The sequence below is a fragment of the Rhinopithecus roxellana genome, chromosome 8 (genome assembly GCF_007565055.1).
Source record: "Rhinopithecus roxellana isolate Shanxi Qingling chromosome 8, ASM756505v1, whole genome shotgun sequence".
Taxonomy (NCBI): Eukaryota; Metazoa; Chordata; class Mammalia; order Primates; family Cercopithecidae; genus Rhinopithecus; species Rhinopithecus roxellana.
In genome coordinates this window covers 46,950,135-46,974,582 of record NC_044556.1, presented here as the reverse complement: position 1 = coordinate 46,974,582, position 24,448 = coordinate 46,950,135, and the positions used below count along the sequence as shown (strand labels likewise).

At 48.6% G+C, this 24,448-nt stretch overlaps 1 protein-coding gene across 2 annotated transcripts; it reads left to right on the top strand.

The window, feature by feature from the left end:
- The first annotated feature begins 4,297 nt into the window (after positions 1-4,297).
- Positions 4,298-24,155, top strand: TARS2 (threonyl-tRNA synthetase 2, mitochondrial). Of its 2 annotated transcripts, none has more exons than XR_750536.2 (18): positions 4,298-4,446; positions 4,788-4,984; positions 5,899-6,022; positions 7,552-7,676; positions 8,336-8,453; positions 8,538-8,602; positions 9,673-9,751; positions 11,501-11,647; positions 11,829-11,927; positions 12,528-12,745; positions 13,785-13,947; positions 14,176-14,313; positions 14,500-14,577; positions 20,414-20,514; positions 20,713-20,810; positions 20,985-21,057; positions 22,285-22,399; positions 23,827-24,155. XR_750536.2 is itself a non-coding variant. In XM_010387261.2 (18 exons), the coding sequence occupies exons 1-18, from the start codon at positions 4,381-4,383 to the stop codon at positions 23,973-23,975; spliced, it is 2,157 nt and encodes a 718-aa protein (XP_010385563.1). In that variant the 5' UTR covers positions 4,298-4,380; the 3' UTR covers positions 23,976-24,155. The 2 variants fall into 2 exon arrangements, 1 of the variants encoding a protein (XP_010385563.1); XM_010387261.2 differs by having other exon boundaries at positions 20,709-20,810.
- The last annotated feature ends 293 nt before the right edge of the window (positions 24,156-24,448 follow it).

Below are 24,448 nucleotides of genomic sequence, written 5' to 3'. Positions count from 1 at the left end.
GGCTACACCACCACACCCGGCTAATTTTTGTATTTTTAGTAGAGACGGAGTTTCGCCATGTTGGCCAGGCTAGCCTCAAACTCCTGGCCTCAGTGATCTGCCTGCCTTGGCTTCCCAAAGTGTTGGGATTACAGGCATGAGCCACCAGGGCCAGCCCTTTTATTTTTTAGAGACGGGGGTCTCACTCTGTTGTACATGCTGGAGTGCAGTGTTACAATCATAGCTCACTGTCACCCAACTCCTGGGCTGCAGCAACTCTCACCTCAGCCTTCTGAGTGGCTGGGACTACAGGCATGCACCACCACGCCCAGCTAATTTTTTTACTTCTTTGAGGATCATTTTCCTGTTTTAAAGGGCGTATACTTGACATAGTTGTTTTAGGAATTAAGTGAAATAGTGAAAGCATAGCACTGGGTGTTCAGTAGTATTCTAGGGTGGAGAGGCAACAACCCAAGTTTTAAGAATAGATGTTTCAAGCCAGGCGCGGTGGCTCACACCTGTAATCCCAGCACTTTGGGAGGCCGAGGTGGGTGGATCACCTGAGGTCAGGAGTTCAAGACCAGCCTGGCCAACATGGTGAAACCCTAGTCTCTACTAAAAATACAAAAAATCAGCCAGGCATGGTGGCGGGCACCTGTAATCCTAGCTACTTGGGAGGCTGAGGCAGGAGAATCGCTTGAACCTGGGAGTTGGAGGTTGCAGTGAGCCAAGATAGTGCCATTGCACTCCAGCCTGGGCAACAAGAGTGAAACTCCATCTCAAAAAACAAAACACAGGCTGGGTGCAGTGGTTCATGCCTGTAATCCCAGCACTTTGGGAGGCCAAGGTGGTCGGATCACGAGGTTAGGAGTTTGAGACACCCTGACATGGTGAAACCCTGTCTCTACTAAAAATACAAAAATTAACTAAGCGTGGTGGCACGTGCCTGTAATCCCAACTACTCAGCAGGCTGAGGCAGGAGAATCACTTGAACCCGGGAGGCAGAGGTTGCAGTGAGCCAAGATAGCGCCATTGCACTCAAGCCTCAGTGACAGAGCAAGACTCTGATTCAAAAAAAATGTTAGCTGGGTGTGGTGGCATGCACCTGTAATCCCAGCTAACTGGGGAGGCTGAGACAGGAGGATCACTTGATCTCAGGAGGAGGAGGTTGCAGTGAGGTGAGATCATGCCACTGTACTCCAGCCTGGGCAACAGAGCAAGACTCCACCTCAAGAAAAAAAAAAAAAAAAAGAATAGATGTTTCCTAGGCTGACTAACAGATTAAAATTCCCCAATACTAAGGCATATGCTAGTCACAAGTCCGAAGTTGTAGAAGAACCAGTAACTCATGAATTGGCCTTAGCTTGCTCTTGCACTTGCTTACTTGCTTGCTTGCTTCTTACAGAGGGCGGATGTAATAACTCAGCATTCATTCCTTCCTCCACTGCAACACAAGTTACATAGGTGATGATGTGGTAGTTGATTGATCGGCATCCCCTCAGCACCCAGCTCACTGCATTGCACACAGTAAGCAGTCAGTAAATGATGGATGAGTGTAAGGAGTTACCGTCTCAGGGTAGCCTGGTTATTTTACCATCCCTTTACTATTCTAATAAAAGAGGACAAGGTAGAATGATTAAAGGGATGATGTCAGTGTCTGTTTCCTTTGGAGCATCAAATCAATACCATGATTGGTATATACCCTTTCTGAATGCCATTTTAAAATTCTTAACTACCTTCTCCCAACCACACACACACAAGTTGTTTTCCTCTCCCACACTCTTGTCTCTTTCTCTTTGTATTTCAGGGTGTCTAACATACCAGAAGATGGACCCAAGATCCATAGAGGCGCTTGTGACTCAGATCAACTGCCCTCCCCAGGAAACCTGGTCTCTCTGGAAACCTTGATTAAACTGCTTTTTCTGACATCTCTTCCTCTACAACCCTTGATTGTATCACCATTGAAACTTCAGAACCAATTCTAACCATCCTCACCTCCAGGACTAATGGGAATTACTGACAGCCTGATGGCTACCCCCAAGTCAGTTTCCCTTCATACTTTACTACAAATCTGACCATGTTCCCACATTTACTGAGTAAACTTGATGAAATTTACCTAGTCCTGTGTCGTAGATGTATCAGGGAGAGGGAAGAGAAAGGATAAAGGGAGTTGAGAGCTGGGATAGGAATTAGAGGCAAAGGGCTTATGTAGGGAGCAGAGAGCTAAAATTCTAGTCAAGTACCTCTTTCTGAGGTGATGGGGGAGTATACTGGGAGTGAACTCTACTAGAGAAAGCATGGTATGGTAAAAGAGAACCAGGCTTGGATTCAGAAATCACCATCAGCACTTGCTGTTCGACCTTAAATTCCTCATCTGTAAGATTGAAAGGTCTCGGCCGGGCGTGGTCGCTCACGCCTATAATCCCAGCACTTTGGGAAGCTGAGGCAGGTGGATCACCTGATGTCGGGAATTCGAGACCAGCCTGATCAACATGGAGAAACCCTGTCTCTACTAAAAATACAAAATTAGCTGGGCCTGGGGTGGCACATGCCTGTAATCCCAGCTACTTGGGAGGCTGAGGCAGCAGAATCGCTTGAACCTGGAAGCCAGAGGTTGTGGTTAGCCGAGATTGCGCCATTGCACTCCAGCCTGGGCAACAAGAGCAAAGCTCCGTCTCAAAAAAAAAAAAAAGAAAGAAAGAAAAAAGATTAAAAGGTCTGTAAAGTCCCTATAAGCACCATGAGTATAAAGGGACTCAAACTGACCTCTGCAGATTCTTGGTTCCAGATTTTTTTTTTGAGGTGAAGTCTCACTCTTGTCCCCCAGGCTGGAGTGCATGGCGTGATCTTGGTTCACTGCAACCTCCGCCTCCCGGGTTCAAGCGATTCTTCTGCCTCAGTCTCCCTACTGGCTGGGATTACAGGCACCCGCCACCATGCCCGGCTAATTTTTGTATTTTTAGTAGAGACGGGGTTTCACCATGTTGGCCAGGCTGGTCTAGAACTCCTGACCTCAGGTGATCCACCCGCCTCGGCCTCCCAAAGTGCTGGGATTACAGCGTGAGCCACCGCGCGGCTATCTTTGCTCCAGCTTTAAAGTGGTTACATTTACCTGTAGTCTCAGCTACTCCCTAGGCTGAGGTGGTCAGTTGAGCCCAGGAGGTCGAGACTGCAGTGAGCCATGATTGTAACCCTGCACTCCAGCCTGGGCAACGGTGAGACCTAGTCTCAAAAATAAAAAATAAAACTGTTACACTCATTTATCATAATAGCTTCTTGTTGCTTTTGCCCGTTACCAAAAACCACAGGCCACACTAGACGATTTACATAAAATTTAACTCAACAATTGGGAGTAACGCTATTCTCATTTTATAGCTGAGAAAATTGAGGCTTAGAGAAATTAAGTAGGTCAGGCAAGGTGGCTCACGCCTGTAATTCCACAACTTTGGGAGGCCGGGAGTGGGTGGCAAAGGGCGGGGGTTGCTTGAGCCCAGGAGTTCGAGACTACCCTGGCCAACATAGTGAGACCCACCCCCCGCCCCCAACCTCCATCCCGGGTCTCTATTAAATAAATGAGAAGTTAAATAATCTTCCCAAAATTACATAGTTAATGGCAGATCCAGAATTTACACAAGGTCTAGTTCCCCAGTCTATGCTCTTTTTTTTTTTTTTTTTTTTTTTTGAGACGGAGTCTCACTCTGTCGCCGGGGCTGGAGTGCAGTGGCCGGATCTCAGCTCACTGCAAGCTCCGCCTCCCGGGTTTACGCCATTCTCCTGCCTCAGCCTCCGGAGTAGCTGGGACTACCAGGCGCCCGCCACCTCGCCCGGCTAGTTTTTTTGTATTTTTTAGTAGAGACGGGGTTTCACAGTGTTAGCCAGGATGGTCTCGATCTCCTGACCTCGTGATCCGCCCGTCTCGGCCTCCCAAAGTGCTGGGATTACAGGCTTGAGCCACCGCGCCAGGCCCAGTCTATGCTCTTAAGTTTTGTTACTTGCTGTAAGAACCATGTAAAATAAAACGTATAGTTAAAGGGAAATTACTAACTACCATTTCCTGTCTGTTTTTCTCCCACTCTCGCCCTCAAAAGTTCACCTACCCTTGTCCTCAAAGCCACAGGACGCATAATTGCTATTTTTGGGTTTCAGCTGAAACGCCGCGGGTCTGGGGACGGATAGCGACGGTGTGTTACACTTTCGGTCTTCCGGTCAGCCGGAACCACTCACACCGCTGCTCGTGCTGTGTGGGGTGTACCTCTTCGGAGTTCCTGGAGGTGGTGCCAGACTAGAGTGGCAGCTGTAGTAACCAATAGACACGGACTTTGTTGGACCAGAAACCAATGAAGAATTATGTGTAGGAGAAGCGGCGATAATCTGAGGATGTAGGCACGGGTGTGAAGGAACATGGGACTGTATCAGAGGTGGCGGCGGCTCCGGCTCCAAGGTTTACAGGCTTGCAGGCTACACACGGTGCGTGAGGCACCCCCAAAGTTCCGATCCTCATCAGACCCAGCCCAGCCGAAGCCCCCAAATTTTTATGTTAACCCAGCCTCACGCCACTCCTCCTCTCCCTGGTCCTCGGAGTCCCCAGAAAAGGTCTCATATTTAAACTCGTTATCTAATTCTCGAGTTAGCGGTCTGGGGAGCGCAGAGCTTGAAGGGCCCCCAGCGTAGGGCCTGTATCACCCAGTCCCCTTAAAGAGTAGGAATTCGGACGAAGTCCACTTTACCATCCCAAAGTGCCATCATCCCCAATTCTAAGAAAGAATGATGGGACGTGTGTTAACCTGCTAATATATCTTTCCCTCCAGGCAGTTGTGTGGACCCCTCCACGCTGGTTGGCAGAGCGGCTTGGCCTTTTTGAGGAGCTGTGGTCTGCTCAGGTAAAGAGATTAGCAAGCATAGCACAGAAGGAACCCCGGACTATTAAGATAACACTTCCTGGAGGCCAGAAAATTGATGCTGTGGCATGGAACACAACCCCCTACCAACTAGCCCGGCAGATCAGGTAACAGGCCCATCCTGTAAGTACCAGGATTATCCTTCTGCCCTTTTACTTTCTCTTCACTTGAGCAGGGGAAGAAAACTTGGTCTGCTTGTTTCTGTTCCATCCCCATCAAGATAACCTTTCCCGAAGATTTTGTTTTTGTTTTTTTGTTGTTGTTGTTGTTTTATAGAGACAGGGTCTCTCCACGTTACCCAAGCTAGTCTTGAACTCCTGGGCGCAAGCAGTCCTTCCATTTCAGCCTTCCAAAGTGCTGGGATTACAGGCATGAGCCACCAAACCTGGCCTGATATTTGTTTTATCTGTATTAGTTTCTGCATCAGAGTCTCTGTCCTTTCATTGGAGAAAGAAATGAAAGCTTCTGTTGCTCTGGTAACTCATTTCACCTTTGCAAGTTTACAGTTGCTGAGAGATGAGCAACTTTCTCCCCACTGTGGATTGTAACCCTGTCTTTTTTAAATCATTAATTTACTTTTTAATAATTGATACATAATAATTGAACATATGAATGGGGTATATGTGATGTTTTGATACATGCATACAATATGTAATTATCAAATCCGGGTGTTCAGGATATCTGTTACCCCAAATATTTATCAGTTCTTTGTATTGGAACCATTTCAAATCTTCTAGCTATTTTGAAATATACAACAAATTATTATTAACTGTATTCACCCTACTCTGCTGTGGAACATTAGAGCATATTCCTTCCGTCTAACTCTATTTTTGTACCCATTAGCTAACCTCTTCATCTCCCCTCCCCCATCCTTCCCAGCCTCTGGTAACTATCACTCTATTCTCTACCACTGTGAGATCAACTTTTTAAACTCCTATATAGGAATCAGAACATGTGGTATTTTCCTTTTTGTGCCTTGTAACCCTGTCTTTTTCTTCATCCCCACCTCCCACTGCTGAAGTTCAACACTGGCAGATACTGCAGTGGCTGCTCAAGTGAACGGAGAACCTTATGATCTGGAGCGGCCCTTGGAGACAGATTCTGACCTCAGATTTCTGACATTTGATTCCCCAGAGGGGAAAGCAGTAAGTTTCTTTCTTATCAGGAATGCAGTGACTACTAAACCAAGAGATATTATAGCAGGAAATTCTATCATTTTATTCTTTTGCCTCAGTTTCTCCATTTGCAGTTGGGAAGAAGACCTATCACAGACTGTCTTGACTGACTATTTCTGGTTAGGAAACTTATGGTGAAAGTTTTAACTTAGCTTCGATCTATTAAGCAAACATTTTTGCTAGTGAAAGGGAGAGAGATGATTTGTTGAAAAACAAAAGGATAAATATGTAAATTCAGCCTCCTCAACTTCTGAGCACATACATTATAAGTCATCTGTAGTGTATATTCAATTCTCACATGGCTTATACAGCTGAGCACACAACCTGGTCATCTCCCCACCTTGTCTTCTTCATGTCAGCTCAGGTAACGCAGACCTCGCCTATTAGGATCCAGAAAAACAGAGTTCTGCCATCTATGTGTAAATAGTGACCAAATCCAAGAGGAATAGTTGTATCGCACTAGATTCATGGGACAGGAAAAAAATAGGACTAAAAGACCAAACAGAGACCTAAGTAACCACTGTCTTAAGAACATAGCATATTCTGACCAAGCACCGTGGCTCATGCCTGTAATCCCAGCACTTTGGGAGGCCAGGCGGGTGGATCATCTGAGGTCAGGAGTTCAAGACCAGCCTGGCCAACATGGTGAAACCTCGTCTCTACTAAAAATATAAAAATTAGCTGGGTGTGGTCGTGAGCACTTGTCATCCCAGCTAATTGAGAGGCTGAGGCAGGAAAATTGCTTGAACCTGGGAGGTGGAGGTTGCAGTGAGCTGAGATCGCGTCATTGTACTCCAGCCTGGGCGACAGAGCAAGACTCCATCTCAAGAAAAAAAAAAAAAAAAAAAAAATTTATTCTGAAGCCCTAAAAGCTTACAGGAGCAGCAGAAGACTGACTGGTCTCCAGCTTCTATACTTTGGAACTGGAAAGCACCAAGGATTAAGGGGTGGGGCTGGAGCTTCTATACACTGAAAGAAGAAAAGATACTGGCCTTCTTTCTTTTCTATTCAGTCTTTTTTTTTTTTTTTTTTTTTTTTTGAGATGGAGTCTCACTCTGTCACCCAGGGTGGAGTGCAGTGGCATGATCTCAGTTCACTGCAACTTCCACCTCCCAGGTTCGAGTGATTCTCCTGCCTCAGCCTCCTGAGTAGCTGGGATTACAGGCGCACGCCACCACGCCTGGCTAGTTTTGTATGTTTTAGTTGAGATGATTTCACCATGTTGGCCAGACTGGTCTCGAACTCCAGACCTCAGATGATCCACCTGCCTTGATCTCCTGAAGTGTTGGGGTTACAGGCATGAGCCACTGCGCCCAGCCCTTTTTTTTTAAGCTTGTTACTTTTTAGTAGATCCCCAAAATCTAGGATCCCCATTTTGTGGTAGTTACTCCTAGAAGAACCATACCAGTTTTCCTACCAGCTTTTGCGAGGAAGAGCTCAGAGATCTAGGGGTTAGGGACAAGTTTATGAACTTGTGAACCCCTTTTTTGTCAACCCAGGTGTTCTGGCACTCCAGCACCCATGTCCTGGGGGCAGCAGCTGAACAATTCCTAGGTGCTGTTCTCTGCAGAGGTCCAAGTACAGAATATGGCTTTTACCATGATTTCTTCCTAGGGAAGGAGAGGTGAGTAATGAAAGGAAGGAGGAGAATGATTCTGGGATGGTTTCTGAGGCTCTTTTCAGGGGCCTTGAGCTTGCTCCATTTGGAGGAGGAAGCTGGAGGAGGAGGGTTTCTCTAGGTCTCAATCAACTATGACAGTACCTCCTTCTGTGCTAGTTCATGTCCCTCTTCTAACTCTGCTTGAAATTTACCTTCTTGGCTGGTGCACGTGTAGTCCCAGCTACTTGGGAGGCTGAGGTGGAAGGATCACTTGAGCCTGGGAGGTTGAGGCTGTGGTGAGCCATGATCTTACCCACTGCACCCAGCTTGTGTGACAAAGCAAGACACTCTCTCAAAAAAGAAAAAGAAGAAACAACTTGCCTTGTTACTTGTTAGGTTTCATAAATTCAAGTTTTACTTAATCTCCCTTATTACTATTGTTCTAACTTTGTCCATCCAGATTTCCTGCATTCAACTTTTAACTTCATGCATAGAGCTTTTTCTCCAGCTGTAATATCTGTAACCTGATTTCCTATTTATATTTTCTCTGAGTTTGTCTGTTTTTGCCTATAACTCTAGATTTATCCTGAAGGACAGGACCTTGCCCCCTAGCCAACAGGTTTGTCACCCAGGTGATTGATGTACCTCATAGGATGCAACCCAACCAATTCTCCTCTTTCCAGGACAATCCGGGGCTCAGAGCTGCCTGTTTTGGAGCGGATTTGCCAGGAACTTACAGCTGCTGCTCAACCCTTCCGGAGGCTAGAGGCTTCACGGGATCAGCTTCGCCAGCTGTTCAAGGTGGGGTAGAGGGAAGAGATGGCTCTTCCAGGACATCTTTGTGGGAATAAACACTTCTTCAATCTCCCTTCTACCTTTTTCCAGGATAACCCCTTCAAGCTTCACTTGATCGAGGAGAGAGTGACAGGTCCAAAGGCAACAGTATATGGGTAGGAATTGTCAAGATTAAAGCAAACAGAGAGGTAGGGAAGCACTGAAGAAGGCCAGAAATGTGATAAGGGAAGAAAGAAGATAATTTCTGTTGATCCAGAAAAAGAAATGGGAATGGGAATTGATTTTTTTTTTCTTTTTTTTTTTTTGAGACGGAGTCTTGCTTGCTCTGTCTCCCAGGCTGGAGTGCAGTAGCGCAATCTCGGTTCACTGCAACCTCCGCCTCCCAGGTTCAAGTGATTCTCCTGCCTTAGCCTCCAGAGTGGCTGGGATTATAGGCATGTGCCACCATGCCTGGCTAATTTTTTTTTTTTTTTTTTTTTTTTTTGAGACAGAGTTGCGTTCTGTTGCCCAGGCTGGAATGCAGTGGCATGATCTCGACTCACTGCATCCTCTGCCTCCCGGATTCAAACAATTCTACTGCCTCAGCCTCCTGAGTAACTGGAACCACAGGCGCGCACCACCATGCCTGGCTAATTTTTATATTTTTAGTAGAGACGGTGTTTCACCATATTGGCCAGGCTGGTCTCAAACTCCTGACCTCATGATCCGCCCGCCTTGGCCTCCCAAAGTGCTGGGATTATAGACATGAGCCACTGCGCCCTGCCGGAGAATTGATTTTTATCTGCCATTGCCCTCTCTCAGTAGGACAGTTCCTTTCTGTTCACCTCTTTCTGTCAGCTAAACACCATGAGAGCCAGGCGCGGTGGCTCAAGCCTGTAATCCCAGCACTTTGGGAGGCTGAGACAGGCGGATCACGAGGTCAGGAGATTGAGACCATCCTGGCTAATACGGTGAAACCCCGTCTCTACTAAAAAAATACAAAAAAAAAAACGAGCCGGGCGAGGTTGCAGGCGCCTGTAGTCCCAGCTACTCGGGAGGCTGAGGCAGGAGAATGGTGTAAACCCGGGAGGCGGAGCTTGCAGTGAGCTGAGATCCGGCCACTGCACTCCAGCCTGGGCGACAGAGCAAGACTCCGTCTCAAAAAAAAAAAAAAAAGACCATGAGAGGGAGAAAGCTAGAAGCTAAAGATTCTGAAAATCACTAACTGGCCTCTTCTTTCTCCCAGGTGTGGCACATTGGTTGACCTTTGCCAAGGCCCCCACCTTCGGCATACTGGACAGATTGGAGGACTGAAGCTGCTATCGGTCAGTTGTGGAACAGAGTTAGGTTAAGATTCCTATTTTCAGCCAGGCATGGTGGCTCACACGTGTAATCCCGGCACTTTAGGAGGCCAAGGCAGGTGGATCATGAGGTCAGGAGTTTGAGACCAGCCTGGTCAATATGGTGAAACCCCATCTCTACTAAAAATACAAAAATTAGCCGGGCGTGGTGGTGTGCACCTGTAATCCCAGCTACTCGGGAGGCTGAGGCAGGAGAATGGTGTAAACCCAGGAGGCAGAGCTTGCAGTGAGCTGAGATCCGGCCACTGCACTCCAGCCTGGGTGACAGAGCGAGACTCCGTCTCAAAAAAAATAAAATAAAATAAAATATAGACTGTTGGCCAGGTGCAGTGGTTCACACGTGTAATCCCAACACTTTGGGAGGCCAAGTTGGGGGGATAACTTGAGCTCAGGAGTTCAAGACCAGCCTGGCCAACATGATGAAACCCCATCACTACTAAAAATAAAAAATTAGCTGGGCGTGGTGGCGTGCACCTGTAGTCCCAGCTACTCAGAAGGCTGAGGCAGGAGAATCGCTTGAACTGGAAGGCAGAGGTTGCATTGAGCCAAGATCGTACCACTGCACCCTAGCCTGGGCAGCAGAGTAAGACTCTGCTTCAAAAAATATACATATAGGGGCCAGGCGCAGTGGCTCACGCCTGTAATCCCAACACTTTGGGAGGCTGAGATGGGTGAATCACGAGGTCAGGAGATCGAGACCATCCTGGCTAACACAGTGAAACCCCATCTCTACTAAAAATGCAAAAAATTAGTTGGGTGTGGTGGCGGTGGCCTGTAGTCCCAGCTACTCGGGAGGCTGAGGCAGAATGGTGTGAACCCGGGAGGCGGAGCTTGGAGTGAGCCGAGATCGCGCCACTGCGCTCCAACCTGGGTGACAGATAGATACACACACACATACACACACGTATAGGCTGTTTCTCATTAGTACTGTTTAACAGTTTTATTTTATTTTATTTTTATTTTTTTTGAGACAGAGTCTCACTCTGTTGCCCAGGCTGGAGTGCAGTGGCCTAATCTCAGCTCACTGCAACCTCCACCTGCCAGGTTCAAGCGATTCTCCTGCCTCAGCCTCCTGAATAGCTGTGATTACAGATGCGCACCACCACGCCTGGCTAATTTTTGTATTTTTAGTACAGACAAGGTTTCACCATGTTGATCAGGCTGGTCTCGAACTCCTGACCTTGTGATCCACCCGCCTCAGCCTCCCAAAGTGCTGGGAATACAGGTGTGAGCCACCGTGCCCGGCCTTTCATTAGTATTGTTAAAGGAGACAGCAGGCACAGGCTTTTGGATTTCATGTGGCCAGGAATGGGATATGGTATAGAAGACTGACTTTTCTAGCAGCTGTATAGGATATTGATAAATGGAGGAATAAAGTGACATTTGACCAGAGCTTATGGTTACTCCTCTAAACAGTCATTGATTAGAATGGGAAGTAACTAAGTAAAGGGGTAGTAAGAATGGGGAGAAAAAGAGATGGCAAGGTAAGGTTAGACTTGACCAGGTTGGATGTAGGAATCAAGAGTCAGGCAATTTCAACACTGTAATCTAGAAGAAAGGTGTCTAGAGGATGGAGGTGTTCATCCTACTGGTGGGATTGTTGTCAAGGGGCATACCTGTGACACTTAACACTGAGAGTATCATATGAGTCTTGAAAAAGGTTGGGGGCCTTCAGTCCTCATCTTTCCTTTGATCCCCTATGTCTTCACGCAGAACTCATCATCCTTATGGAGGTCTTCAGGGGCCCCAGAGACACTGCAGAGAGTGTCAGGGATTTCCTTCCCCACAACAGAATTGCTGAGGGCCTGGGAAGCATGGAGGGAGGAAGCAGAATTGCGGGACCACCGGCGCATTGGGAAGGTACAGCGATTGGGAAGATAGGGAGGGATGGTGATAAGGGTTGGAGAGAGATGACGCAACCTGATTATGAAATTGGGAGCAGATTCAGTCACATAGACTGAGCAGCTCCGTCAGTTGTTCTGAGTTCCAAAGCCACCTCCTTGCCCTTGAAGTGACCCAATATTGCTATTCCTGACCCCAGGAACAGGAGCTCTTCTTCTTCCATGAACTGAGCCCTGGGAGCTGCTTCTTCCTGCCACGAGGGACGAGGGTGTATAATGCACTAGTGGCATTTATCAGGGTAAGGGGACCCAGGTCTAGAGGAAAGAAGACCAGGGTGGGGCTGAGGGCCTAGAAGAAGCTAAGGTGTTTGTGTTAAAAGATGGGGGTTGGGGCCGGGCACAGTGGCTTACTCCTGTAATCCTAGCACTTTCGGAGGCCGAGCCGGGAAGATGACCTGAGACCAGCCTGGCCAACATGGCAAAACCCCGTCTCTACTAAAACAAATACCAAAAATTAGCTGAGTGTGATGGCAGCACCTGTAGCCCCAGCTACTGGGGAGTCTGAGGCAGGAGAATCCCTTGAACACGGGAGGGGGAGGTTGCAGTGAACTGAGATCGAGCCACTGCACTCCAGCCTGGGTGATACAGTGAGACTCTGTCTTGAGAAAAAAAGAGGGGGGCGGTTTGGAATCACAACCATAAATATTGAAAGTGCTGGTGACCTTTAATACTACAACTGTGTGGTCTGCAGTTGGGGAGCATAGAGATGGGACATGGTATTTAATAGGTTGTGGTTGCAATCAGCATGGCCTGAGGGCCCAGGAAGATCACACAACTGACACCCTACCTGGTTTCCTTCCAGTTACTCTGACCTTTCATTTCTGTACCCTCCTCTCCAGGCTGAGTATGCCCGTCGTGGTTTCTCTGAGGTGAAAACTCCCACACTGTTTTCTACTAAACTCTGGGAACAGTCAGGGCACTGGGAGCATTATCAGGAAGACATGTTTGCTGTGCAGCCCCCAGGCTCTGACAGGCCTGCCAGCTTCCAGAGTGATGATTCTACCAGGCATACGGCAGATATACTCGCCCTCAAGCCCATGAACTGCCCTGCACACTGGTAAGCTGGGAGCTAGGGTTACAATCAAGTTGCTAAATATTAAATAATAGAAAGCACCTTGGGGCCGGGCGTGGTGGCTCATGCCTATAATCCCAACACTTTGGGAGGCTGAGGCGGGCGGATCACCTGAGGTCAGGAGTTCAAGACCAGCCTGATCAACATGGAGAAACCCTGTCTCTATTAAAAATACAAAATTAGCCGGGCATGGTGGCACGTGCCTGTAATCCCAGCTACTTGGTAGGCTGAGGCAGGAGAATCACTGGAACCTGGGAGGCGGAGGCTGCAGTGAGCTGAGATCACACCACTGCCCTCCAGCCTGGGCAATAAGAGCTAAGCTCCATCTCAAAAAAAAAAAAAAAAGAGGCCGGGCACAGTGGCTCACATCTGTAATCCCAGCACTTTGGGAGGCCGAGGTGGGTAGATAGTGAGGTCAGGAGATAGAGACCACGGTGAAACCCCGTCTTTACTAAAAATACAAAAAATTAGCCAAGCGTGGTCGTGGGCGCCTGTAATCCCAGCTGCTCGGGAGGCTGAGGCGGGAGAATGGTGTGAGCTGGGGAGGCAGAGCTTGCAGTGAGCCGAGATCATGCCACTGCACTCCAGCCTGGGCAACAGAGCGAGACTCCGTCTCAAAAAAAAAAAAAAGAAAGTACCTTGGAAAGAGTATTGGGACACCTGATTTGAGCCTAGAATATTCCCCCTAGCCAACTGTGTGAATTTGGGAAACTCAGTTTTACCTCTTTGGGTCTCAGTCTCCTTAAAGTTGCTATCCAAGGCTCCTCCCTCAGCTCAGTGACTATCACAGAACAGGGAAACAGTAAATGATGTCTGTTATTGTGTTACTGAGAAATCCACTTTTGAACCGCAGGGCTCAGACTGTGATGAGTGGGATTGACAGGACTCAGTGGGAGGATGTGCTGAGGTTGGAGAGGGCTATAGCAGATGGTGCAGAGAAGGTAGGCAAGCAGATTGGGTGGAGGAGCAGTCTTCGGGGACTAGTCCTCCCTATGGCCCTGACCCCTCTGCACCCCAACCTCAGCCTGATGTTCGCCCACCGGCCCAGATCCTGGCGGGAACTGCCCCTGCGACTAGCTGACTTTGGGGCCCTACACCGGGCTGAAGCCTCTGGTGGTCTGGGGGGACTGACGCGACTGCGGTGCTTCCAGCAGGATGACGCTCACATCTTCTGTACAACAGATCAGGTGGCCTTTCCCTGGCTCCACCAAAGCTTTTCTAAACCACCTTTCTCCCTATGAACCTGCAAACCCCTCATCTTTATTTGCCCCCTATATGTACTATAATTCAGCTACATTCTACCCCTAGCTTGCTTCTGCTTCATCTCTGTTTTTGCCCTTTGTTTTCCTCAAACTGCCAGTATCCCTGATCTCTAGCTGGCTTACAGCTCACTGACCCATATTTCCTGCCCCCAGCTGGAAGCAGAGATCCAAAGCTGTCTTGATTTCCTCCGTTCCGTCTATGCCGTTCTTGGCTTCTCCTTCCGCCTGGCACTGTCCACCCGGCCATCTGGCTTCCTGGGGGACCCTTGCCTTTGGGACCAGGCCGAACAGGTGAGTAGGAGGTACAGAAATAGAGGCAGATAAACCACTCTCTGGTGGGAAGGAGTGGAGAATACAGTAACCAAGGTTCTCAGAGGCATCTGGTGAGTGGGTCATTTGTTGAGGACTGACCAGATGTGTTGCTTTTGAAGTCTAAGATGATGTATTCTATTCCACTCTTGTCTCATTCCTTCAAAGGTCCTTCAACAGGCCCTGAAGGAATTTGGAGAACCCTGGGACCTCAACTCTGGAGATGGTGCCTTCTATGGACCTAAGGTAAGCTTGGGACCCTGGTTATTATTGTATTTATTTTTTGCTTTGTTTTAGTAAATATTTAATAGATACAAATTTTTTTTTTTTTTTTTTGAGACAGTCTCACTATGTCACCCAGGCTAGAATGCAGTGGCGTGATCTCAGCTCACTGCAACCTCCAGCTCCCTGGTTCAAGCAATTCCCCTGCCTCAGCCTCCTGAGTAGCTGGGATTACAGGTGCACACCACCACACCTGGCTAATTTTTTTGTTTTTTTTTTTTTGTTTTTTTTTTTTTGTTTTTGAGACGGAGTCTTGCTCTGTCACCCAGGCTGGAGTGCAGTGGCTGGATCTCCGCTCACTGCAAGCTCCGCCTCCCGGGTTTACGCCATTCTCCTGCCTCAGCCTCCCGAGTAGCTGGGACTACAGGCGCCCACCACCTCACCCGGCTAGTTTTTTGTATTTTTTAGTAGAGACGGGGTTTCACCGGGTTAGCCAGGATGGTCTCGATCTCCTGACCTTGTGATCCGCCCGTCTCGGCCTCCCGAAGTGCTGGGATTACAGGCTTGAGCCACCACGCCCGGCCTTTTTTTGTATTTTTAATAGAGACAGGGTTTCACCATGTTGGCCGGACTGGTCTCGAACTCCTGACCTCAGGCAATCCACCCGCCTCAGCCTCCCAAAGTGCTGGGATTACAGGCGTGAGCCACCGCACCCGGCCACAAAGAAATTTTTTTTTAAGTTATGTAGGATATAAAGAGAAACAAGATATTTTCTGCCCTCTTGGCATTTGCAATCTAGTGAGGGCTACTGGAGTTAAATTAGGCCATGTCAGTGCTGCGAGATCCATGCTGTGTAGGTACCAAGAGAGCACGTTAGCTGGGGTTAGCGTTACTCTGGGAGGTTACAGAAGGTTTCCTGCAGGAATCACCTTCCAATCTGAAAGGTGAGTGTTGGCCAAGTAAAGATGTGTTTCAGGAGGGAACAGTGTAGGCAGAGGCTGGGGATAGGCATAAAAACACATGGCAGACCAGTCTGGGCAACATAGGGAGACCCTGTGTCTACCAAAAAAAAAAAAATTAGGCCGGGCGCGGTGGCTCAAGCCTGTAATCCCAGCACTTTGGGAGGCCGAGACGGGCGGATCACGAGGTCAGGAGGTCGAGACCATCCTGGCTAACACGGTGAAACCCCGTCTCTACTAAAGAAATACAAAAACTTAGCCGGGCGATGTGGCGGGCGCCTGTAGTCCCAGCTACTTGGGAGGCTGAGGCGAGAGAATGGCGTAAACCCGGGAGGAGGAGCTTGCAGTGAGCTGAGATCCGGCCACTGCACTCCAGCCTGGGAGACAGAGCAAGACTCCGTCTCAAAAAAAAAAAAAAAAAAAATTAGCCGGGTGCGGTGGCTCATGCCTGTGGTCCCAGCTACCCAGCAGGCTGAGATGGGAGGATCACCTGAGCCCAGGAGGTAGAGGCTGCAGTGAGCCAAGATCACGCCCCACTGTACTCCAGCCTGGGTGACAGAGTGAGACTCTGTCTCAAAAAAAAAGAAGTCAAGGGAAAAAAAGGACTGAAAAGTGTCCACTGGATTTAGTAAAAAGGCTGATGGATTTTAAAGGACCATTTTCAGTAAAGTAGGGCCTGAGGGTGGGGTTAGAAGGTGAATAAATGAGGCCTGTGCAGTGGCTCATGCCTTTAATCTCAGCACTTTGGGAGGCCGAGGTGGGTGGATCACTTGAGGTCAGGAGTTCGAGACCAGCCTGGCCAACTTGGCAAAACCCCATCTCTACTAAAAATATAAAAATTGGCTGGGTGAGGTGTTACACACCTGTAGTCCCAGCCACTCAGTAGCCTGAGGCAGGAGAATCACTGAACCTGGGAGGCGGAGGTTGCAGTGAGCCAAGGTCACGCCGTTGTACCGTAGCCTAGGTGACAGAGCAAGATTCCGTCCCAAAAAATAAAAATAAAACAGTCCGGGTGCAGTGGCTCATGCCTGTAATCCCAGCACTTTGGGAGGCTGAGGCAAGTGGATCACCTGAGGTCAGGGGTTTGAGACCAGCCTGACCAACATGGTGAAACCCTGTCTCTACTAAAAATACAAAAATTAGCCCAGTGTGGCACCTGTAAACCCAGGAGGTGGAGGTTGCAGTGAGCCGAGATCGCACCATTGCACTCCAGCCTGGGCAACAGAGTGAGATTCCATCTCAAAAAAATAATAACAAAATGAAAAATAAAATAAATGCTATGATGAGAGGAAGTCTGTTTGGAGGGAGAGGTTGAATTTATAAAAGAAGTTGTAGTAAAGGGAAGTTCCTGGAGAGGTTTAAGGTGGGATTGAGAAACCTTCATAGAAGGGATCACCATTGCCATTGTATCCAGGGTGGAAGGAAAGACTGAAGGTAGATGCAAGGAAGTTTATAGGCATGGTGACAGGAAGTTGAGGCTCTTCCCATCCCATGGTATCAATTATCTGAATTCTTCCTGAGGCAGGATCATTTGCTGAAATGAGAGTGGAGAAGAGGAGAGTTGTCAGTGAGGGGGCTGAAGATATGAAGAAAAGGCTGGGCGTGGTGGCCTCGTGTTGTAATCCCAGCAATTTGGGAGGCTGAGCTGAGAGGATCACTTGAATCCAGTAGTTTGAGACCAACCTCGGCGACAGAGTAAGACCTCGTCTCTAGAAAAAAAAATTTTTTTTTTTTTGAGACAGAGCCTCGCTCTGTCGCCCAGGCTGGAGTGCAGTGGCTCGATCTTGGCTCACTGCAAGCTCCGCCTCCCAGGTTCATGCCGTTCTCCTGCCTCAGCCTCCCGAGTAGGTGAGACTACAGGCGCCCACCACCATGCCCAGCTAATTTTTTTTTTTTTTTTTTTTTTTTTTTTTTTTTTTTTTTTTTTGAGGCGGAGTCTCGCTCTGTCGCCCAGGCTGGAGTGCAGTGGCCAGATCTCAGCTCACTGCAAGCTCCGCCTCCCGGGTTTACGCCATTCTCCTGCCTCAGCCTCCCGAGTAGCTGGGACTACAGGTGCCCGCCACCTCGCCCGGCTAGTTTTTTGTATTTTTTAGTAGAGACGGGGTTTCACCGTGTTAGCCAGGATGGTCTCGATCTCCTGACCTCGTGATCCACCCGTCTCGGCCTCCCAAAGTGCTGGGATTACAGGCTTGAGCCACCGCGCCCGGCCTGTATTTTTTTTTTTAGTAGAGATGGTGTTTCACCGTGTTAGCCAGGATGGTCTCGATCTCCTGACCTCGTGATCCACCCACCTCAGCCTCCCAAAGTGCTGGGATTACAGGCGTGAGCCACCAGGCCCGGCTGTCTCTACAAAAAATTTAAAACAAATTTTGAAATTAGCTTGGTGTGATGGTGGGCACCTGTGGTCCCAGCTACTCAGGAGGCTTAGGTGGGAGGATCACTTGAGCCCAGGATTTTGAGGCTGCATGAGCTATGATCAAGCCACCGCACTCCAGCTTGGATAACAGAACAAAACCCTGTCTCAATAAAATAAATAAATAAAAAGATACAGAGAGAAAGGAAATTACTCAAAAACTGTTATATAGCTAAAATCTTTTTTTTGTTTTGTTTTATTTATTTATTTTTATATATTTTTTTGAGACCTAGTTTTGCTTGTCACCCAGGCTGGAGTGCAGTGGCGCAATCTCAGCTTACTGCAACATCCGCCTCCCGGGTTCAAGCGATTCTCCTGCCTCAGCCTCCCGAGTAGCTGAGATTATAGGCATGTACCACCATGCCCAGCTAATTTTTGTATTTTTAGTAGAGATGGGGTTTCACCATGTTGACCAGGCTGGTCTTGAACTCCCAACCTCAGGTGATCCGCCCGCCTTGACTTCCCAAAGTGGTGGGATTATTACAGGCGTGAGCCACCTTGCCCGGCCTTTTTTGTTTTTTTTTTTTTTTTGAGACAGGCTCTTGCTCTGTTGCCAGACTGAAGTGTAGTGGCGGATCTTGGCTTACTGCAACCTCTACCTCCCAGGTTAAAGCAATTCTTTTGCCTCAGCCTCCCGAGTAGCTGGGACTACAGGTGTGCCCCACCACACCCAGCTAATTTTTTTTTTTTTTTGAGGCGGAATTTCACTCTGTCGCCTAGGCTGGAGTGGAGTGGCACAATCTTGGCTCACCGCAACCTCTGCCTCCTGGGTTCAAGCAATTCTCCTGCCTTGGCCTCCCCAGTAGCTGGGATTACAGGCACCCGCTACCACACCAGCTAATTTTTGTATTCCTATTTTTAGTAGATGGGGTTTCACCGTGTTGGCCAGGCTGGTCTCGAACTCCTGACCTCAGGTGGTCCGCCTACCTCGGCCTCCCAAAGTGCTAGGATTACAGGAGTGAGCCATGTGCCTTGCCTGGCTAAAATCTTTTGAGTACTCAAAGTTGCTGTTTACTGTGCTGGGGTCTTTTATTCAGGTAACATGTATAACTCATTTTTATGTCCCAAGTGTCTATTCCAGTATATGGTATTTATTTAGCTGCTTCAATAAGTAGTTAGTAAATTAAAATATTAACAGTAATGAAAATGTGTCTTCTGATTTATTTCAGCAATAATAGTAGGCAAATAAAATATCTTTATTACTAAGAAAAAAATTGAGAGAGGTTAAACATTGTGCTTAAGGTTACAGAGATAACAGTCATAAAGTGCATAAAGTGTGTATTATGTTGAATCAGTCTAATAAGTTGCTGGTTAAGATACTGCTATAAAAAGAGAGAGCAAAAAGCTAGAAAACCCCTGAGGAGAACAGAGCATAGAGCTTATTAGGGCAACCCAAAGGATTGCTGGCAGCAGCCAGGGACCAGCTGAATCTCGAAATACTGACTTCCATGGTGGCATCAATCTCTGCATTTGCATCTGTGTGGTTTGTGACATATTGGGCAGCACTGAGCAGTTCTGTTGCAGGGCCAAAAATGTAGGAGGCTAAGGTGCAGAAGAACAACGAATGGTACAAGGGAACTAGGGAAAATGGTACAGCTTCATGGGGAAAGAAACAAAGGTGGGAGGGGCCTGAGGATGGGAGAGAAAAAGAGGAGTTAAAGAACCTGTGAGTTAAAGTGCCATTAATAGGAATAGTTGTCATGGCCGTGTGTGGTGGCTTACACCTGTAATTCCAGCACTTTGGGAGGCCAAAGTGGGCAGATCACTTGAGATCAGGAGTTTGAGACCAGCCTGGTGAAACCCCGTCTCTACTGAAAAAAAAAAAAAAATACATACACACACACACACACAGACACACATATATATATATGTGTGTTAGCTGGGCGTGGTGGCATGTACCTGTAGTCCCAGCTACTCAGGAGGCTGAGGCAGGAGAATCACTTGAAACCGGGAGGTGGAGGCTGCAGTGAGCTGAAATTGTGCTACTGCACTCCTGCCAGGGTGACAGAGCAAGACTCTGTCTCAAAGAAAAAAAAAAAAAAAAAAGAAAAAAAGAAAAAAAACAGGAATAATTGTCAGAGCTGGCTGAGCAAGAGACAGTAATCAGAGTAATCAGAGTAGGGTGTCTGATGGACTGTTTCAGAGGTACAGCCATTGAGGGAGAGGACAGGATAAAGGGTGTAGCCATAGATGGGTGCTGGTGAAGATCTCTGAGATGAGGAGCTCAAGGAATTGAGAGGCCAGGGTGTGGACGTCTGGTAATATTACAACATCATTATTAAGTGGAGAGAGCTGCTGAGAACTACTGCCAGAGTAAGATGGGTAGAGTGAAGTGGAGGGGTAGTGTATGATAGAGCTGGGTGATATGAGGAGGGTAGTAGCCCGGGATGAGGGTAGGTTAAAGGGTGGGATGGCACAGGTAATGGAGGATAGTGGTTCTGGATAGTGCTTCTGGCTTATTTCATGCCTTCCCATCTGTTTCCTGTAGATTGATGTGCACCTCCACGATGCCCTGGGCCGGCCACATCAGTGTGGAACAATTCAGCTTGACTTCCAACTGCCCCTGAGATTTGACCTCCAGTATAAGGGGTATAAAGCCTTGCCCTATCCTCTTTTCCCTTGACAGTGCATGGAATAGGTCCTTCTGCCTTTGGCCCTAAAAACCAAATCCTCCACACCCTCTTCTGCCAGAGCTGAATATTTCTTAAAAACTGGAAGGTGATCTTGGGTACACAATTTGTGATACTTCCACCATTCCATCTATCCCCCTTTTTCCTTTCAAGGCAGGCAGGTGCCCTGGAGCGTCCAGTCCTCATTCACCGAGCAGTGCTCGGTTCTGTGGAAAGACTGTTGGGAGTGCTGGCAGAAAGCTGCGGGGGGAAATGGTGAGACCTCTGACCCTGGATTTCTCTTCTGGCCCCAAACCAGATAGTTTATGCTCCAGATCCTGTCGCCCTTCATATGCCAGCCTCCTTCCTTCTCAAATCTGCTCTGTACAACCACACTTCTGGCCAGAGCCAGAGTAACTAATTTGCCATCATCTGTTCTTTCCCTACCAGGCCACTGTGGCTGTCCCCGTTCCAGGTGGTGGTCATCCCTGTGGGGACTGAGCAAGAAGAGTATGCCAGGGAGGTAAGGAGTTGAGGCAAGGGAGGGGGCAGAAGCAGGTCCAGTAGAGAGTCTGGTGCCCTGCAGTGGGCAGGAAGAGGCCACACGGGTGGTGGAGGAAGGAGCACAGCCCTCAGAGCCACAAGACTGGGCTCGAGTGGCTGCTGTCCTAGATGCTGGAAATCCTGTATCTAAAAAATGTGATTAATCCCTACCTTGTAGAGATGTATGAAAATTAAACAAATGAACAAATGTTGAAAGCCGCCAAAAGAGCACTTGGCACAAAAGTGGGATTGAGTACACAGTTTTTCCTTTCTAGAGAGAATTGAGGATATGGATGGTACCAGAGTTGAACAGCTGGTTGGGTAGAGCAGTGGCTAGGAGGCAAAGCCTAGGGAATAATTGGGGGGCCATCGGCCGGGCGCGGTGGCTCACGCCTGTAATCCCAGCACTTTGGGAGGCCGAGACGGGCGGATCACGAGGTCAGGAGATCAAGACCATCCTGGCTAATACGGTGAAACCCCGTCTCTACTAAAAAATACAAAAAATTAGCCGGGCGACGAGGCGGGCGCCTGTAGTCCCAGCTACTCGGGAGGCTGAGACAGGAGAATGGCGTGAACCCGGGAGGCGGAGCTTGCAGTGAGCTGAGAGCCGGCCACTGCACTCCAGCCTGGGCCGGCAGAGCAAGACTCCGTCTCAAAAAAAAAAAAAAAAAAGGCCGGGCGCGGTGGCTCAAGCCTGTAATCCCAGCACTTTGGGAGGCCGAGACGGGCGGAACACGAGGTCAGGAGATCGAGACCATCCTGGCTAACACGGTGAAACCCCGTCTCTACTAAAAATACAAAAAAACTAGCCGGGCGAGGTGGCGGGCGCCTGTAGTCCCAGCTACTCAGGAGGCTGAGGCAGGAGAATGGCGTAAACCCGGGAGGCAGAGCTTGCAGTGAGCTGAGATCTGGCCACTGCACTCCAGTCCCGGCGACAGAGCGAGACTCCGCCTCAAAAAAAAAAAAAAAAAAAATTGGGGGGCCATCTCCAGTAGGAGGCAGACGGAAAGGTTGTGGGGCTGGGGATGAATGGGGAGGAGACCTCAATGTGGAGATGAAATGAGGAGAGGTTGCTGGTGAGAAGTGGAGAGCCCCGAGGCAGGGAAAGGAGGAACAGATGGGAGAATTGAGGGAAAAGAGCATCAGACTGTTCTAGCTCCTCAACTTTCCAGTAAATTAACTTCCTGTCACCAAACCTCTGATGCAGGCACAGCAGAGCTTGCGGGCTGCAGGACTGGTCAGTGACCTGGATGCAGACTCTGGACTGACCCTCAGCCGGAGAATCCGCCGGGCCCAGCTTGCCCACTACAATTTTCAGTTTGGTAAGGTGAACCTCAGAGCCGATGTTCTCCCACCTGCCGTCTGCATTCTTGCTGTTAAGTTTACCAAGTCTGGTAATGCATATTTGGGTTAATTGGGGCTCATTACCTGAGCAGGTAGGAGCCAGGATTCAGGACATCTGACTCATTTGGGCCCTGTGTTCCTTCACATTGCCCTGCCCTCCCCATAACCACTTCTGACCTTCAAAATAGTTTTCCTCTTTTTTTTTTTTTTTTTTTTTTTTGAGACGGAGTCTCGCTCTGTCACCCAGGCTGGAGTGCAGTGGCCGGATCTCAGCTCACTGCAAGCTCCGCCTCCCGGGTTTATGCCATTCTCCTGCCTCAGCCTCCTGAGTAGCTGGGACTACAGGTGCCTGCCACCTCGCCTGGCTAGTTTTTTGTATTTTTTTTTTTTTAGTAGAGACGGGGTTTCACCGGGTTAGCCAGGATGGTTTCGATCTCCTGACCTTGTGATCCGCCCATCTCGGCCTCCCAAAGTGCTGGGATTACAGGCTTGAGCCACCGCGCCCAGCCAGTTTTTCTCTTTTTAACTCCACTCTACTGTTGGTGTCTGTTAGGTTAATTAACCAAGGGAGCATCAGAGAGAAAGGGACAGGAGGGTTAATACGGTGTTAATTACCCTTGTTTATTCTAGACCTAGATGGAATCAGCCCTAAGGGATGTGGAGAAGGGCCTTAGGGAGAAAATTCTGGCACTGCCATGCTCCCTTTTTCATTTTCCAGGGTTCAGAGCTCTATCTCAAAGGCAAGGAGCAGAAACTCCTCAGCCAGATTACCTGATTCTTGAGTTTTGCACACCCCACTCGCCCCACAAGCACCCACAGCAAGCTGTGCCACAATCCCATGGACCTGCACATGGCCCCTCTCCCTCCCTTACCGCCCAGTCAGCCCCTGCATACATCCTCCTCAGCAGAGGCGCCTCACTCTGTGAATCCAGCCCTAACAGACACCAAGAGCCAGAGTGGGACTGATGAGAGGAAACTGTTCTAAGGGTCAGAAGTGGTTGCGGGGAGGTTGGGCAGCGTGAAGGCCACAACACTCCTGCCACGTTCCCCTTCCTCTAATACCCCCTTCAGATACACACACACACACACACACACAGTTTCTCTCTGTGGGGTTCTCAGTGTTTGTCTTTCTCTGCTTGACTCTAATGTCTCTGACCCTGGAGCTCCTGACCAGAAGCAATAAGGCCCATGGGGACTGAAGCATTTCCTTGTCTCCTCAGGGTGAGCAAGACTGGTCATTTAGTATTTAGCAGGCACAGCTGAATACTTCCTTTCTGTGAACCATATCTGGGCTCTGCTCCCACCCTTCCTAAAGATTTAGGTCTCTCAAGTTTCTGCAGAGCAAAAGAAACTATCCCATGTGGATGAATTTGCCCTGAGGTTCCCAAACTTCCTCTACCTGCAGTGGTTGGCCAGAAAGAGCAAAGTAAGAGAACAGTGAACATTCGGACTCGAGATAATCGTCGCCTTGGGGAGTGGGACTTGCCTGAAGCTGTGCAGCGACTGGTGGAACTACAGAACATGAGGGTCCCAAATGCCGAAGAAATTTTCTGAGCCTTTGAACATTGATGAGGCAAAACCCTGCGAGAGCCATCAGCCTCCCTCACATGGGAGACCCCAGAACCTTAGAACTGCGTGGAGGCACATGTCTGCTCTCCTGAAAAGAGACTTGGTTTGGCAACCCCACAAAGGGAGGGAAGCTGTAGCTGTTTGGATGTGAGGAGAATGAAACTAAAAAAAAAATACACTGGGCCAGGCGCAGTGGCTCATGCCTGTAATCCCAGCACTTTGGGAGGCCAAGGCAGACGGATCATGCGGTCTGGAGATCAAGACCACCCTGGCTAACACAGTGAAACGCTGTCTCTACTAAAAATACAAAAAATTAGCCGGGCATGGTGGCACACGCGAGGTGGAGGTTGCAGGGAGCTGAGATCGCGCCACTGCACTCCAGCCTGGGCAACAGAGCGAGACTCCGTTTCTAAATAAATAAATAAACAAATAAATGAATACTGGAAGCTGCTGGTCAT